This window comes from Hemiscyllium ocellatum, chromosome 18 (genome assembly GCF_020745735.1).
Source record: "Hemiscyllium ocellatum isolate sHemOce1 chromosome 18, sHemOce1.pat.X.cur, whole genome shotgun sequence".
NCBI classification, from domain to species: Eukaryota; Metazoa; Chordata; class Chondrichthyes; order Orectolobiformes; family Hemiscylliidae; genus Hemiscyllium; species Hemiscyllium ocellatum.
This window is the reverse complement of record NC_083418.1, coordinates 28983816-28996261: the sequence shown is the minus strand read 5'-3', so window position 1 is coordinate 28996261 and position 12446 is coordinate 28983816. Positions and strand designations below refer to the sequence as shown.

Genomic DNA, 12446 nt, shown 5'->3' with positions numbered 1-12446 from the left:
GGGTGAAAGGCCTACTCCTGCCCTTATTTCTTATGATCATATCTTACTGCATGGCAGAACAGACTCGAGCTGCTGCATGGCCTGATTCTATGTTCCTATGATTCATATAATGATCTCACTGCTCGTCTGATTTGGCATACGACCCAATTGTGTCACTATGTATTATGTTCTCCTGCCCTTTTAACTGTTACTGACGATCACAAATTACTCCGACCTAAATACAAAACTGAAAATACATATCTGGCCCAACTGCACAAACACTAACCTTATCTGACCTGAGATGCCCTTCCAGTGTACTCCTTCCTCTGCAGTTCCCACTTCCTTCTTTCTGTAACTTAAAGAACAAATTTTGAATTGAGCTATTCTCTACGTGACGAGAAGCAGCTAAATAAAAATTGTTTAATAATGACTGCACCAGTCAGCTTTCAGCTTGTCGCTTTGAGTAATTTGATAGCTGGAAACAGCTCCACTGGGAAATTTATTCAGTGTAGAACTTCGTTTAATACTAGTGGCAAATATTAATGAATTGCAAATGATCAAATCCTTTAAATGTAGAGCTTTGAGAGCTTTTTAAAGATGTACAAGTTTTATTTTGAAAACAGCCCTGCATGTCTGCTTCAATTTAACAGAAGATGATGGAAAAGCTTGGGATTGTTATTTTTTAAATCGGTTTCCTGGAACTCCTGACCCTCTGTGCAGTTCAAGAATTTCACAAACTTTAACAACCTTAAATTTTTCAGCCAAGTTATGACTATTCAACTGTAGGGGCACCACAGAGGGATCCAGTCCAATTCAATATACAAATGTTCATTTTTCAGTCCGTGTGTTTATAGGGGACTTCCCTTTTGCAAACTGACAAAATGTACCAACTTCAATCCCAGAACAAATCACCAAACTCAGACTTACCATTCAAGAAAGATCCACCCACACAACATGTTCAAACACAGCACAGATGCACTGAAGTATGAGTGGAGTGCAAATTTATTTCTCTCACATCAGCCTCTCTTAGGGCTTATGTAAACTGTCTCAGATTACCTACGCAAGACCAATCCAATATCAATGATTACACATTATGTACAGTGGCCACTGCTTATGATGAACTTGATGGAGATGATCTAAATATATTTCAAGTTTGGCTTTTACCATTTCAAATTAATCACAGATCACAAAGTACCACGCTATTAGAGAGAAGCAATTGATTCGATTTTGCTTGAGGGACACCACTCCAGAAATGTGGGGCAAGGCAAGGAGGCAGGCTTCCTTCAACTACCACAGGTCGTCAAGATTATTGATCCAACTTTGTCACATGCCTAGATTTTCACTGTTCTTATATTTGCTGCCTCAGCAATTATCCCCACCTGATCTGCTAAACACACTGCTGAATTGGTTTAACACAACTTGCATTATTATAACGTCAGCAATGGTTTGGGATTCTTAAGTGCTAGTGTGCCTACTCTGAACCACAGGATCCGGGTTGTTCAGGTCCCAACTGCTCCAGACGTGTTCAATAACATCTGAATAGGTTGATTAGAAAATATCTCAGCTACAGTGATAACTTCAGCCCATGAACTGAAAGGTAGTTTTATTCCAGAGAGAGTTGAGCAAAAAAGAAAATCCAAGTTTATGCTGCACTACAAAGGTACCATTACACTGCTGAAACACAGTGGCAGAATTTTCATTTCCATGGACATGTTTCCTTGCGTGTCAGCCAATATCTATTCCTCAATGTTGAAAACGGATTTGTTACCATATTTGCGGTTGTAAGACTTTGCTATGCTCCTGCATTTCCTACAGTGCAATGACTATAACTCATTGGCTATAAAGTGCTTTGAGACTATTATGGACCAGGCCAGACCCCTCAAAGTATTTCAGAAAGTAACCCAGGCCCTAACTTTGCGAGTTGTTTTAAGCAGGTGTATAGTGGATATTCTAGAAGAGATGCAGCTGTTCAAATCACTTAGTTTTAAATAAAAACAGAATTTATTTACAAGATTATCAAATGTAACACAAACAAAAGAGAACAGAATACAGAATAACTTCATCTATCTAAAAACACAACAGATCATCCCAACTTAATGATGCTGCTCCAACTACTTGCAACAGACCCTATAAACATCCTGCAGCATAAAAGGTAAAATCAAATACGGGGTCTTACAGGGGACACACACACATGCACAGAGACAGACACAGTAGAGACACAGACAGAGACTCAGAGACCAGCATGGAACACCTGCTTTCATTAGCTGTTTCTTAGATCAACAGCCTCAAACTGAACTGACTACTTTCAGTGAACAGCCAGACTGCTAAAGACCAAAAGCAAACCTGTGAAAAGCTGAGCTGGGAGAACTGGCCACTCCTCTTTGTAAAGGCATTTTTTAAAAAAACCGTGAAAGCCTTTTGCCTGAGGCAGTATCTGTTAGCTAAAATCAAATTGGCCCTAAAACCCATCCAAGCCAGACATTTCATAATTGCTGCTTTTATGATCTTGCTGGGAAAAAAGAGCCAAGGACAGCATAACCTTGTTAAAGGAGCAGCATCACAAGACCATAGAATTCCCATTGTGGAAACAGGTCATTTGGCTCAAAACGTCCACACTAATCCTCTGAAGAGAAACCACTAAAAACCATTTCCCTACCGTGTTATTCTACATTTACCCCTGACTAATGCACCTCACCTATACATCCCTGAACACTATGGGCAATTTAGCACAGCCAATTCACCTAACCTGCACATCTTTGGATTGTGGAAAGAAACCGGAACACCTGGAAGAAACCCACGCAGACACTGAGAGAATGTGCAGTTGCCCGAAGCTGGAATCGAACCCAGGTCCCTGCTGCTATGAGGCAACAGTGCTAACCACTGAGCCACCATGCCACCCAGATGTCCTGAGGTAATGTAAGAAGCTAAATTCTTTGTGCAAAATAAAACCAGGACTTAGATGTGGGCACCGTGGGACGTGGAGTGCTTTGTTTTTCCCACTAAAGCTATTTTGATTTAACCCCTGCTCACCTCTTCAGTTTTTCATTCACATAGGCATTGCTCTTGAAGAGAGGGGCACTGTTTGTCATTGGCCACTTGGGTGTTTTTTGTCTTCCTGGTGGTGGAATACAAATCAAGTTTTCTGCACTCGATGTTTCTTCACTGTGACCCTGCATCTACATGCACATGATATCGGTGCTGGGGAGAAATAAGCACTACTGCTGTTTGGCAGTAATGTGGGAAAGGAGGTTTAATAAAAACAAAACCAGGACTTAGCAACACTGCTTGAAATAAATTGTATCAAACCCTGTCGCTGTTATCTGGCCTGTGAAATCCAGGTTAAGATGGCTCACTGAACTAATAGAAAAAAAGTAAGTGAAGTTTTCTCCTTAGTTACATTGCCAATGTTTCTGATTTCCTGCAAGCCTTCTTTAAATACCAGGTTTCATTTTTCAGATTCTGCCTGAAACAGGCAAGCAGAGGTATAGTACAGGATAGTGACAAGGTATGAGCCAACATAACTGACTAAATAAATAAATCCAATGTAAAGTCTCTCTGATGAAGAGTCATCTAGACTCAAAATATGAGCTTGCTCTCTCCATGGATACTGTCTGACTTGCTGTGATCTCCAGCATGTTATTTTCATTAAAGACTCACACTGTATTAAGACAAACAGCAACAGATGTTTGCAGGTACAATCCATCAGAACAAACTGGTGTTGTGAATCTGAGTACTACATTAGTCTTGAAATAACCACAGATAATCATAAAATAATAAAATGTGGCTCTATTACCATTCATACTGCAGCCCTGTTTGGTGGGAATATTCAGTCTCCCAGGCACCCAAAGACTAAGGGATTTTAATAAATGAGTTAGTGTGTATTGCTAACAAGTCAAATAAATGCGCTGGCCACTAAGGCACCATCCCTACTGGTTACACACTGATACAACCACAGCGGTAGCTGAATTTGCTACGTTTCACTTTTATAATCAGAAAAGGAATTTTTGCAAAGCTGTAATCAGATAATAAATAGAGATAAAACTCAAATAAGATGATATGAGTGGGGGTGAACAAATACTTGGTCAAACATCTGGGCTTTAACCAGTACCTTAAAAGCAGGGTGGAGCTGGAGTGGTTCACAGAGTGAATTCCAGAACTTAGCATTTGGAGGAATGAATTTACAGCTGCAAACAGTTAGGGGACACATATGGGATCAGAACCAAAGAAATGGAGCAGTTGGCAAATTAGAGGGGTGATGAAGAAAGGAGTTATGAGGCTGCAGAGAGGAACAGCACTGAGAATAATGTAGAGTGGTAGGAAGAGCGTTGAGAATTTTACAGCTTGGAAGTGTACTGGCATCACAGACACGATCATGAAAAGGGATTTGTGATAGATAAGCAAGGTTTGGTTTGGGATAGGTTAGGAGCAGCACAAACTTTTAAGTTTTATAAGGATAGAGATTGAGGAACTGGTCAGGAACAGTTGAGTCTGGAAGTGGTGGAGAGTTAGGATGAGTGTTTTTGCAGTGCATAGCCTGAGGCAAGGAGTGTCATGGAGCTGAAGCTAGATAATCTTTGGGACAGTGTCTGAATCAGATTAAAATCAAATCAAACACCTCTAGGGTGGCGGCGGATCTAATTGGTTCACGAAGTCCAACGTACAGTGTGAATGTATTCCCAGCGATAATCCCTCGTCCTGTTTACTCTTTTGATGACTCACTCTCTAGCAAAAGCAAACCAAGTCTCACAGACTTAGGTTTAATCCTTGCCTGGCCTTTAGCCAGGCCAGCTATTGGATGACTACAACTGGCTTCTGTTCTCTGCTGGAAAATGTGTACACAGACATCAGGCGAGGAATGAATTGAGCTCTGATATGATGCCATATGGCAGGAGGGGCTGTCATAGCACTCAAACATAAGTCCATTAATGTGCAGAGGACTGATGAGACTCTGGAATTTCATCCCACAACAGAAAGCCAGCATCCACCACAAATATCTGACGAACAACCAACCAACAGTCAAATATTTTTCAGAGAAATGTCAACAGAATCAACAAGTTTCTTTTGGTTTGACTAAATGAGTACTGTCTGTTGGAGTTAACAATTAACTTCGGAATATCTTTGTAGTGAAATGGGGGAGTCGTGAGGACAACCATGTTCTCATCAGGTTAATAAAACCTTTCAGTATCAGTTTGAGCTATGCACCAAACACACTCTTAAAATGGACAACAGACTTTGTGCAAACCTTTGCTCAATGATTTGACAGATTAAAGAACTTCCCTTTCACACCACCTCCAACCACTGTTTGTGGTACACAGACATCAGAAACCAATAACCTACTCACTGACACTCAGTTTGGGTTCTGCCAGGGCCACTCAGTCCAGACCTCAATGCAGCCTTCGTCCAAACATGGACAAAAGAGCTGAATTCCAGAAGCCAGGTAAAAGCCACTGCCCTTGACATCAAGGTTATGTTTGACTGAGGTTGAAATCAAAGAGTTCTAGCAAAACTAGAATCAATGGGAAGGGGGGGGGGGGGGGGTAAAGAGAGAGAAACTCTCCACTAGTTCAACTCATATCTGGCAGTTGACTGCATTTGTTGGAGGTCAGTCATCTCAGCTCCAGAAGATCTCTGCAGGAGCTCATTATGGGCGTATCCGAGGCCAAACATCTTCACAGGCTTCATCAATGACCTTTCTTTCATTATAAAGTCAAAAGTGGAGATGTTTGCCAATGACTGCACAAAGTTTATTACCATTCATGACTTCTCAGAGTCTGAGCTTAAAAAGGTGTTGCTGGAAAACGCAGATCAGGCAGCAAAGGAGCAGGGGAATCAACGTTTCGGGCATTAGCCCTTCTTCAGGAAAAGAAGGGCTCATGAAACATCGCTTCTCCTGCTCCTTGGATGCTGCCTGATCTGCTGCGCTTTTCCAGCAATATATTTTTAAGCTCTGATCTCCAGCATCTGCAGTCCTCACTTTCTCCTTCTCAGAGTCTGAGGCAGTCTATGTTCAAGTGCAGCAGGAACTGGATAATATCCAGATTTGGGCTGACAAGTGGCATTAGACATTTGTACAACGCCAGGAACTGACCAACTCCAACAAGACAGAATTTAACCACTGCTCCTTGACATTCAATGGATTTATAATCACTGAATTCCTCCATTATCAACATTCTGGGGCTTACTACTGACCAGGAACTGAACTGGACTAGTAAAATAAATACTGTGGCTACAAAAGCAGGCCAGAGGCTAGGAATATTGCAGTGTGCAGCTCACTTTTTGGCTTCCCAAAGCCTGTCTACTATCCACAGGGCAGAAACATGATGGAATACTCCCCACTTTCCTGGATGAGTACAATTTCAATAATATTCAAGAAGCTTGACACCATCCAGGACAAAGCATGATTTGGAGATGCAGGCCACTTGGTGGGCATCATATTCTGAAACATTCACTCTGTTCACCACTGCCACTCAGTAGCAGAAGTGTATACCATCAAAAAGATACCCCACAGCTCTTGCTGACAGCATCTTCTAAACCTACTAATAGCTTGAAGGAGAAAGGTAGCAGATGCTTGGAACCACCACCAACTCCAAGTTCCAGTTCCAAGTCACTCACCATCCTCACTTGGAAATATATTACCAGTTCTTCAGTGTCTGTGTCAAAAACCCAGAAACTCCCTCCTGAATAGTGTTGTGGGTCAACCCATAGCACACGGACAGCAATGGTTCAAGCAGGCAACTCACTAACACCTTCTCAAGGGTAATTACAGACGGGCAATGAATGCAGGCACAGCATATCCACAATCCTTATGTAAAACACAATTTCAAACATCCAGAAGCTTACTCAAATGTGCAGCTTTCCCAGCTCCTCCTCATATCTCAGACAAAAGAATGAAATGATGATAACCGTGGAACTGATGTGCTGCTGTAACAACCACATCCTGCCTCTAAGACCTCAGTCTCTGTGCACAAATCAGGTGTTGTGTATTTAAAACGCCAATAACAAAAGAGAAGCAAAAAGCCTCCTTTTCTGACAAAAAGACCCTTGTAGGAGCAGGTGTTTTTACTTCACTAATGCGACAACACCACATGCACACATACCTTGCTGCAATTTGATAACTATTCAAAAAAGACAACAGGCTCATGGGGAACTGCAGAAACAGAGACTTCTCTGTTAACAGGATAATAGCCTTACACTAACTGATCTTGAGGAAATAGTTTGAGGATGTGTTGTATGTCAGGCTAAAATAGAGTAAAACAAACATTTTAAACAGTGGCTCCTAGGGACTAGTTGTTTATTTATATGTTGGAAGGAAAGCCAGATGTAGTCTTACCCCTCTGCTGAATGCTCCAATTATTAAATAATTAATTATTATGCATCAGTGCCCTTCCAGACAAATGGTGCCCAGCTGCTCACTCTCCCAATAATCCCAAACCTAGCAACAAAAATTCATCGCAGATGCTGGATCAAAACAGGCAAGATTGAGACAATCTGCCATGAAGCTGATTATCAGGCAGTGCATAGAAATGCAGCCTTAACCACAACTGTCTGTTTTGTGTCATCACGCAAGAGGAGTTTGTCTCCATTCACTTTTTTCCTCTTTTATTCCCCCCAATCACTCTGACCCTGCTTTTTCCTACCTTCCCAAAAACTCAAAACGTAGCCCCTTTTTTCCCTCTGGACTTAAATTCAACTACTCCTCCTTCAATCCCAAAATTGAATGATTCCCTCTTAAACTGTAAATGACATTTTCGCCAACTCTGCTCCTCAGAGTTGACTATGCCAAAAGTCCTTCATAGCTCCTCCTCATATCCAGTTCTCTGCCATCCCTCCTCTGAGCTTATTTTGTTTGTGACCCACCTCCTATATCCTGGACTCTATTTACTCTAAACTGTCGACTAGCCAACTCACCTTTTCTGTAGTGGGTTTCCATAGGGCTATTTTCTACAGCATGTTGCAGCAGAGAAATGCAACTATCACATTATACCAGAACACACTCTACTGTGCCTCCATCCATCAATCTTCTGAGTAACCCTCACCCTACCATCCTTGCAAACTCCCTCTCCATCTCTTCCTCTTTTGAAGTCCTTGAAGATATTCCCAAAATCTGTACACCCATCCCTAGAACTTGGTGTTTCTACACCTCATGCAGTACTGTAAAGTAATTTTCAAATTAGCTCAAAGCTAATTTAAAACTGATATCCTATGCATCTGTGATGATAAGGTGATCCCTGCTCAACTTTCGACCTGTCAACAGCCCATTCCCAACATCTCACTATGCAAGTCAGTTCTGTCTCATATCTTCATTGGGTCTTCTGCCAATCACCTTAAATTGTGTCATTCCTTCTTGATCCTTCCACTGACAGAATCGATTTCTAGTCATTTCTATCCAACCTCTCAATTTTGAACACATATCAAGTAGCTTCTTAATCTCTTTTCCAAAAACAGCCCCAGTTTCCCCAAACTATCCAGGTGGGCGGCACGGTGGCACAGTGGGCGGCACGGTGGCACAGTGGTTAGCACTGCTGCCTCACAGCGCCTGAAGACCCGGGTTCAATTCCCGACTCAGGCGACTGACTGTGTGGAGTTTGCACGTTCTCCCCGTGTCTGCGTGGGTTTCCTCCGGGTGCTCCGGTTTCCTCCCACAGTCCAAAGATGTGCGGGTCAGGTGAATTGGCCATGCTAAAATTGCCCGTAGTGTTAGGTAAGGGGTAATGTAGGGGTATGGGTGGGTTTCGCTTCGACGGGTCGTTGTGGACTTGTTGGGCCGAAGGGCCTGTTTCCACACTGTAAGTCTAATCTAAAAAAATAATTGAAACTGCTCATCATCTCTGGAACCATTCTGATGAATCTGCCCCTCTAATACCTTCACATTCTTCCGAAAGTATGGCATTTAATATTGGACACAGTTCTCTTGTTGTAGTTGAATGTATATTTTACATAAAAATAATGTAAACTTTCCTGCTATTATGTTCAATTATTATTAGTCTATGCCCTTCTCCATAGCAGGTTTGGAAAAAGGGAGAATATTTAACCAAGTTCCCAATTGCTGTACTTCCTGGAGAAGCCACTGAACAAAAGACATGCTGATCTCCAAATGGCCGTTTGCTTGTGATTGGTAGAAGTTCCTGTTGCGTGTGTCTTTGGCAGGCCTACCTGGACCTCTCCTCAACTGCCTGCAGGCTCATAACATGGTGACACTTCGGAGAGGAGGCAGTACCGTCCTCCTACCACAGAGATTTCCTGTTACCTTCACAAAGCCTCCTTCTATACCTCTATTTACAAAGCCACGGATCCCAGTCACCTTTTTAAATTGGTTTCTCAGCTTGCCCTTGGATGTTTTGAGCATATTCCTCAATGACACTTTATTCCAGCACCCCCTTTAGAATTACATCCTTATTTTACATCACATCATCTTGTTCTTCACACCAAACTGTATCATTTCACACTTCGCTGCAGTAAATTTCAGTTGTCATGGATCCACCTATTTCACTCTAAGTCAATCATTATCCTCCTTATAGGCTGTAATATTTGTACGTGTTGAGTCATCTGTCAATTTAGAAATCCTGGCCAACACTCCAAAGTCTAGCTCAATAATATATCAAGAAAAGTAGTAGCCTGCATATGGATCCCTGGGATCCCCTACTTCTGCCATATCAAACAACCATTTATCACCATCTTGTGTGTGTCCTGTTATTCAGATACTTTTGTATCCTTGCTGCCACCACCCTTGTTCTTCCAAAGACTTAAATTTGGCTGTCACATCTCGATGTGCCATTTTATTAAACATCTTTTGGAAATCCATGAAAACCATATAGAACACAACACCCTCATTAATTCTTTGTTATCTCATCCAAAAGCTGAATAAGGTTAGTCAGGTCCTACAAGTTGATTGACAGTTCACCCATCACTTTAAATATTCACTCCCTTCATTGCAGATCCACATTTGCAACAGTGTAGACAACACACACTGCAGCAACTCACCAGTCCTCCTTTCACTTCAACTTCCAAACTCATGATATTACCATCTAAAAGGACAAGGGCAGTAAACACATAGAAACACACCACCTGCATGGAATACGCCACAATCCCTTCACAGTGGCCAGACTGAATCCTGGAACTCACTTTGCAATATCATTACGTGTACTATTCCACATGGATGGCAGTGGTTCAAGAAGACAGCTCGCTGTTACCTTCTCCAAGGCAAATGGAGGCAGGTAATAAATGCTCACCTACGTCAACAACTCTCACAAATCTTGCGAATGGTTAAATCAAAGAATAAACCAATATTGGTTTGCTCAATTGATCCAGACTTAGTCAGTCAAGTAACTTTAATTTTGTCTCGGATCATTATGTCTACTGGCTGGCACGTTGTTGCTGAATTTATCCTTACCCACTTTTTTTTTGGAAGGTGGTGGTCACATTTGGAATTCATGGGTCCTCGGGCAAAGGAGAATTGGCTCTGGAGTTCCTTTCGTGAGCATCCATTTATCCCTTTGGTCATGGTGAATTACCAACTTTTAAATAGAATCTGTCCTTCTGATACAGCCTTTTCATCAACTTTTAGCCCATCCAAACTCAGCAGCTCCTTCTTCCACTTTTACTTTGGGACGGGGAAACTACCCTCAGTACCTAATTATACTTCAGTAATGCCTTCAGTTGCCATCCATAGTTAACCTTTCTGTGCATGATCTCTCCTCTTAAATGTGTTGTGTTATTAATATAGCTAAAGAAGGCTTTTAGATTCTCTTATGTTGTTAACTGCCAGTTTCTTCTCACACTCTCTGCTTCTCAAAATATTTTCTTTCCTTACCTTCTAAATACATTGCTGAAAATGTGTTGCTGGAAAAGCGCAGCAGGTCAGGCAATATCCAAGGAGCAGGAGAATCGATGGTTCGGGCATGAGCCCTTCTTCCTGTGGGCGGCACGGTGGCATAGTGGTTAGCACTGCTGCCTCACAGCGCCCGAGACCCGGGTTCATTTCCCGATTCAGGCGACTGACTGTGTGGAGTTTGCATGTTCTCCCCGTGTCTGCGTGGGTTTCCTCCGGGTGCTCCGGTTTCCTCCCACAGTCCAAAGATGTGTGGGTCAGGTGAATTGACCATGCTAAATTGCCCGTTGTGTGAGGTAAGGGGTAAATGTAGGGGTATGGGTGGGTTGCGCTTCAGCGGGTCGGTGTGGACTTGTTGGGCCGAAGGGCCTGTTTCCACACTGTAAGTAATCTAATCTAATCTGAGAGAACACATTTTCAGCTCTGATCTCCAGCATCTGCAGTCCTCACTTTCTCCCCTTTCCGAATACGTTGTCAACCTAATATTCCATAGGAAAACGAATCCAGAAAAACCAAGCAAGCCAGGCAACACTTAAGGGAAATAGTGTTCACTTTTCAAGATAAGTAATCTTTTTATTGGAACAGAACAGTTTTCAATCATTTACACTATTTTGTTCTTCATTCGGTTTTAATGTTCCTCAAGACTGTTCAAGCCTGTTCTGTCATTCAAGCAAGTCAGAGACATATAGCAACACAGAAACAGACCCTTCAGTCTAACTCATCCATGCCAACCAGATATCCCAAAATAATGTAGTCCCATTTGTCAGCACCTGGCTCATATCCCTCCAAATCCTTCCTATTCATATACCCATCCAGATGCTTTTTAAAATGTTGCAATTGTACCAGCCTCCACCGCTTCCTCTGGCAGCTCATTCCATACACGTACCACCCTCTGCATGAAAAAGTTGCCTCTTAGGTCTCTTTTATATCTTTCCCCTCTCACCCTAAACCCATGCCCTCTATTTCTGGACTCCCCTACCCCAGGGAAAGACTTTTTGTCTATTTATCCTATCCATGCCCTTCGTGACTTTATGAACCTCTATAAAGTCACCCCTCAGTCTTCGACGCTCCAGGAAAACAGCCACAGCCTCTCCCTATAGCTCAAAACCTCCAACCCTGGCAACATCCTTGTAAATCTTTTCTGAGCCCTTTCAAGTTTCACAACATCCTTCCGATAGGAAGGAGACCTGATTTGCATGCAATTTTCCAAAAGTGGCCTAACCAACATCCTGTACAGCCTCAACCTGTCCTCCCAACTCCTGTACTTAATACTCTGATTAATAAAGGAATAGCATACCAAACACCTCCTTCATTATCCTATCTACCTGCGACTCTACATTGGTGGTCTGATTTGTAATCTGAAATCTCTAATTGCTGCCCATTGTTCCATTACAGCTTTGTCTGTCGATCTTTGACTCCAATGTACTTAGCCAAGAACAACATAAAACAAAGAACTGTGGATACTGGAAATCTGAAACAAACAAAAACAGAAAGTACTGGAGAAACTCAGCAGGTCGGGCATCATCTGTGGAGAGAAAAACAGTCGATGTTTTGAGTTGTGATCCTTCATCAGAATTCCGATGTTATTTAGTCCAGGTCTGATTTAACCCTCTGAAATTGGCCTACTCTAAATATTTTT

General features: G+C 42.2%; 1 protein-coding gene across 3 annotated transcripts in view; it reads right to left on the bottom strand.

The window, feature by feature from the left end:
* Nucleotides 1-12446, bottom strand: part of LOC132824384 (oxysterol-binding protein-related protein 8-like) — a 135379-nt gene that overhangs the window by 98121 nt on the left and 24812 nt on the right. The window contains exon 1 of one of the 3 annotated variants that reach the window (XM_060838794.1): nucleotides 907-926. The exons of the other annotated variants lie outside the window; for them this stretch is intronic. Coding sequence (XP_060694777.1) covers nucleotides 907-909 — 3 coding nt within the window. The 5' untranslated portion in view covers nucleotides 910-926. Of the gene's footprint in view, nucleotides 1-906; nucleotides 927-12446 lie in introns of those variants that run through there. 3 annotated transcript variants of the gene reach the window in all.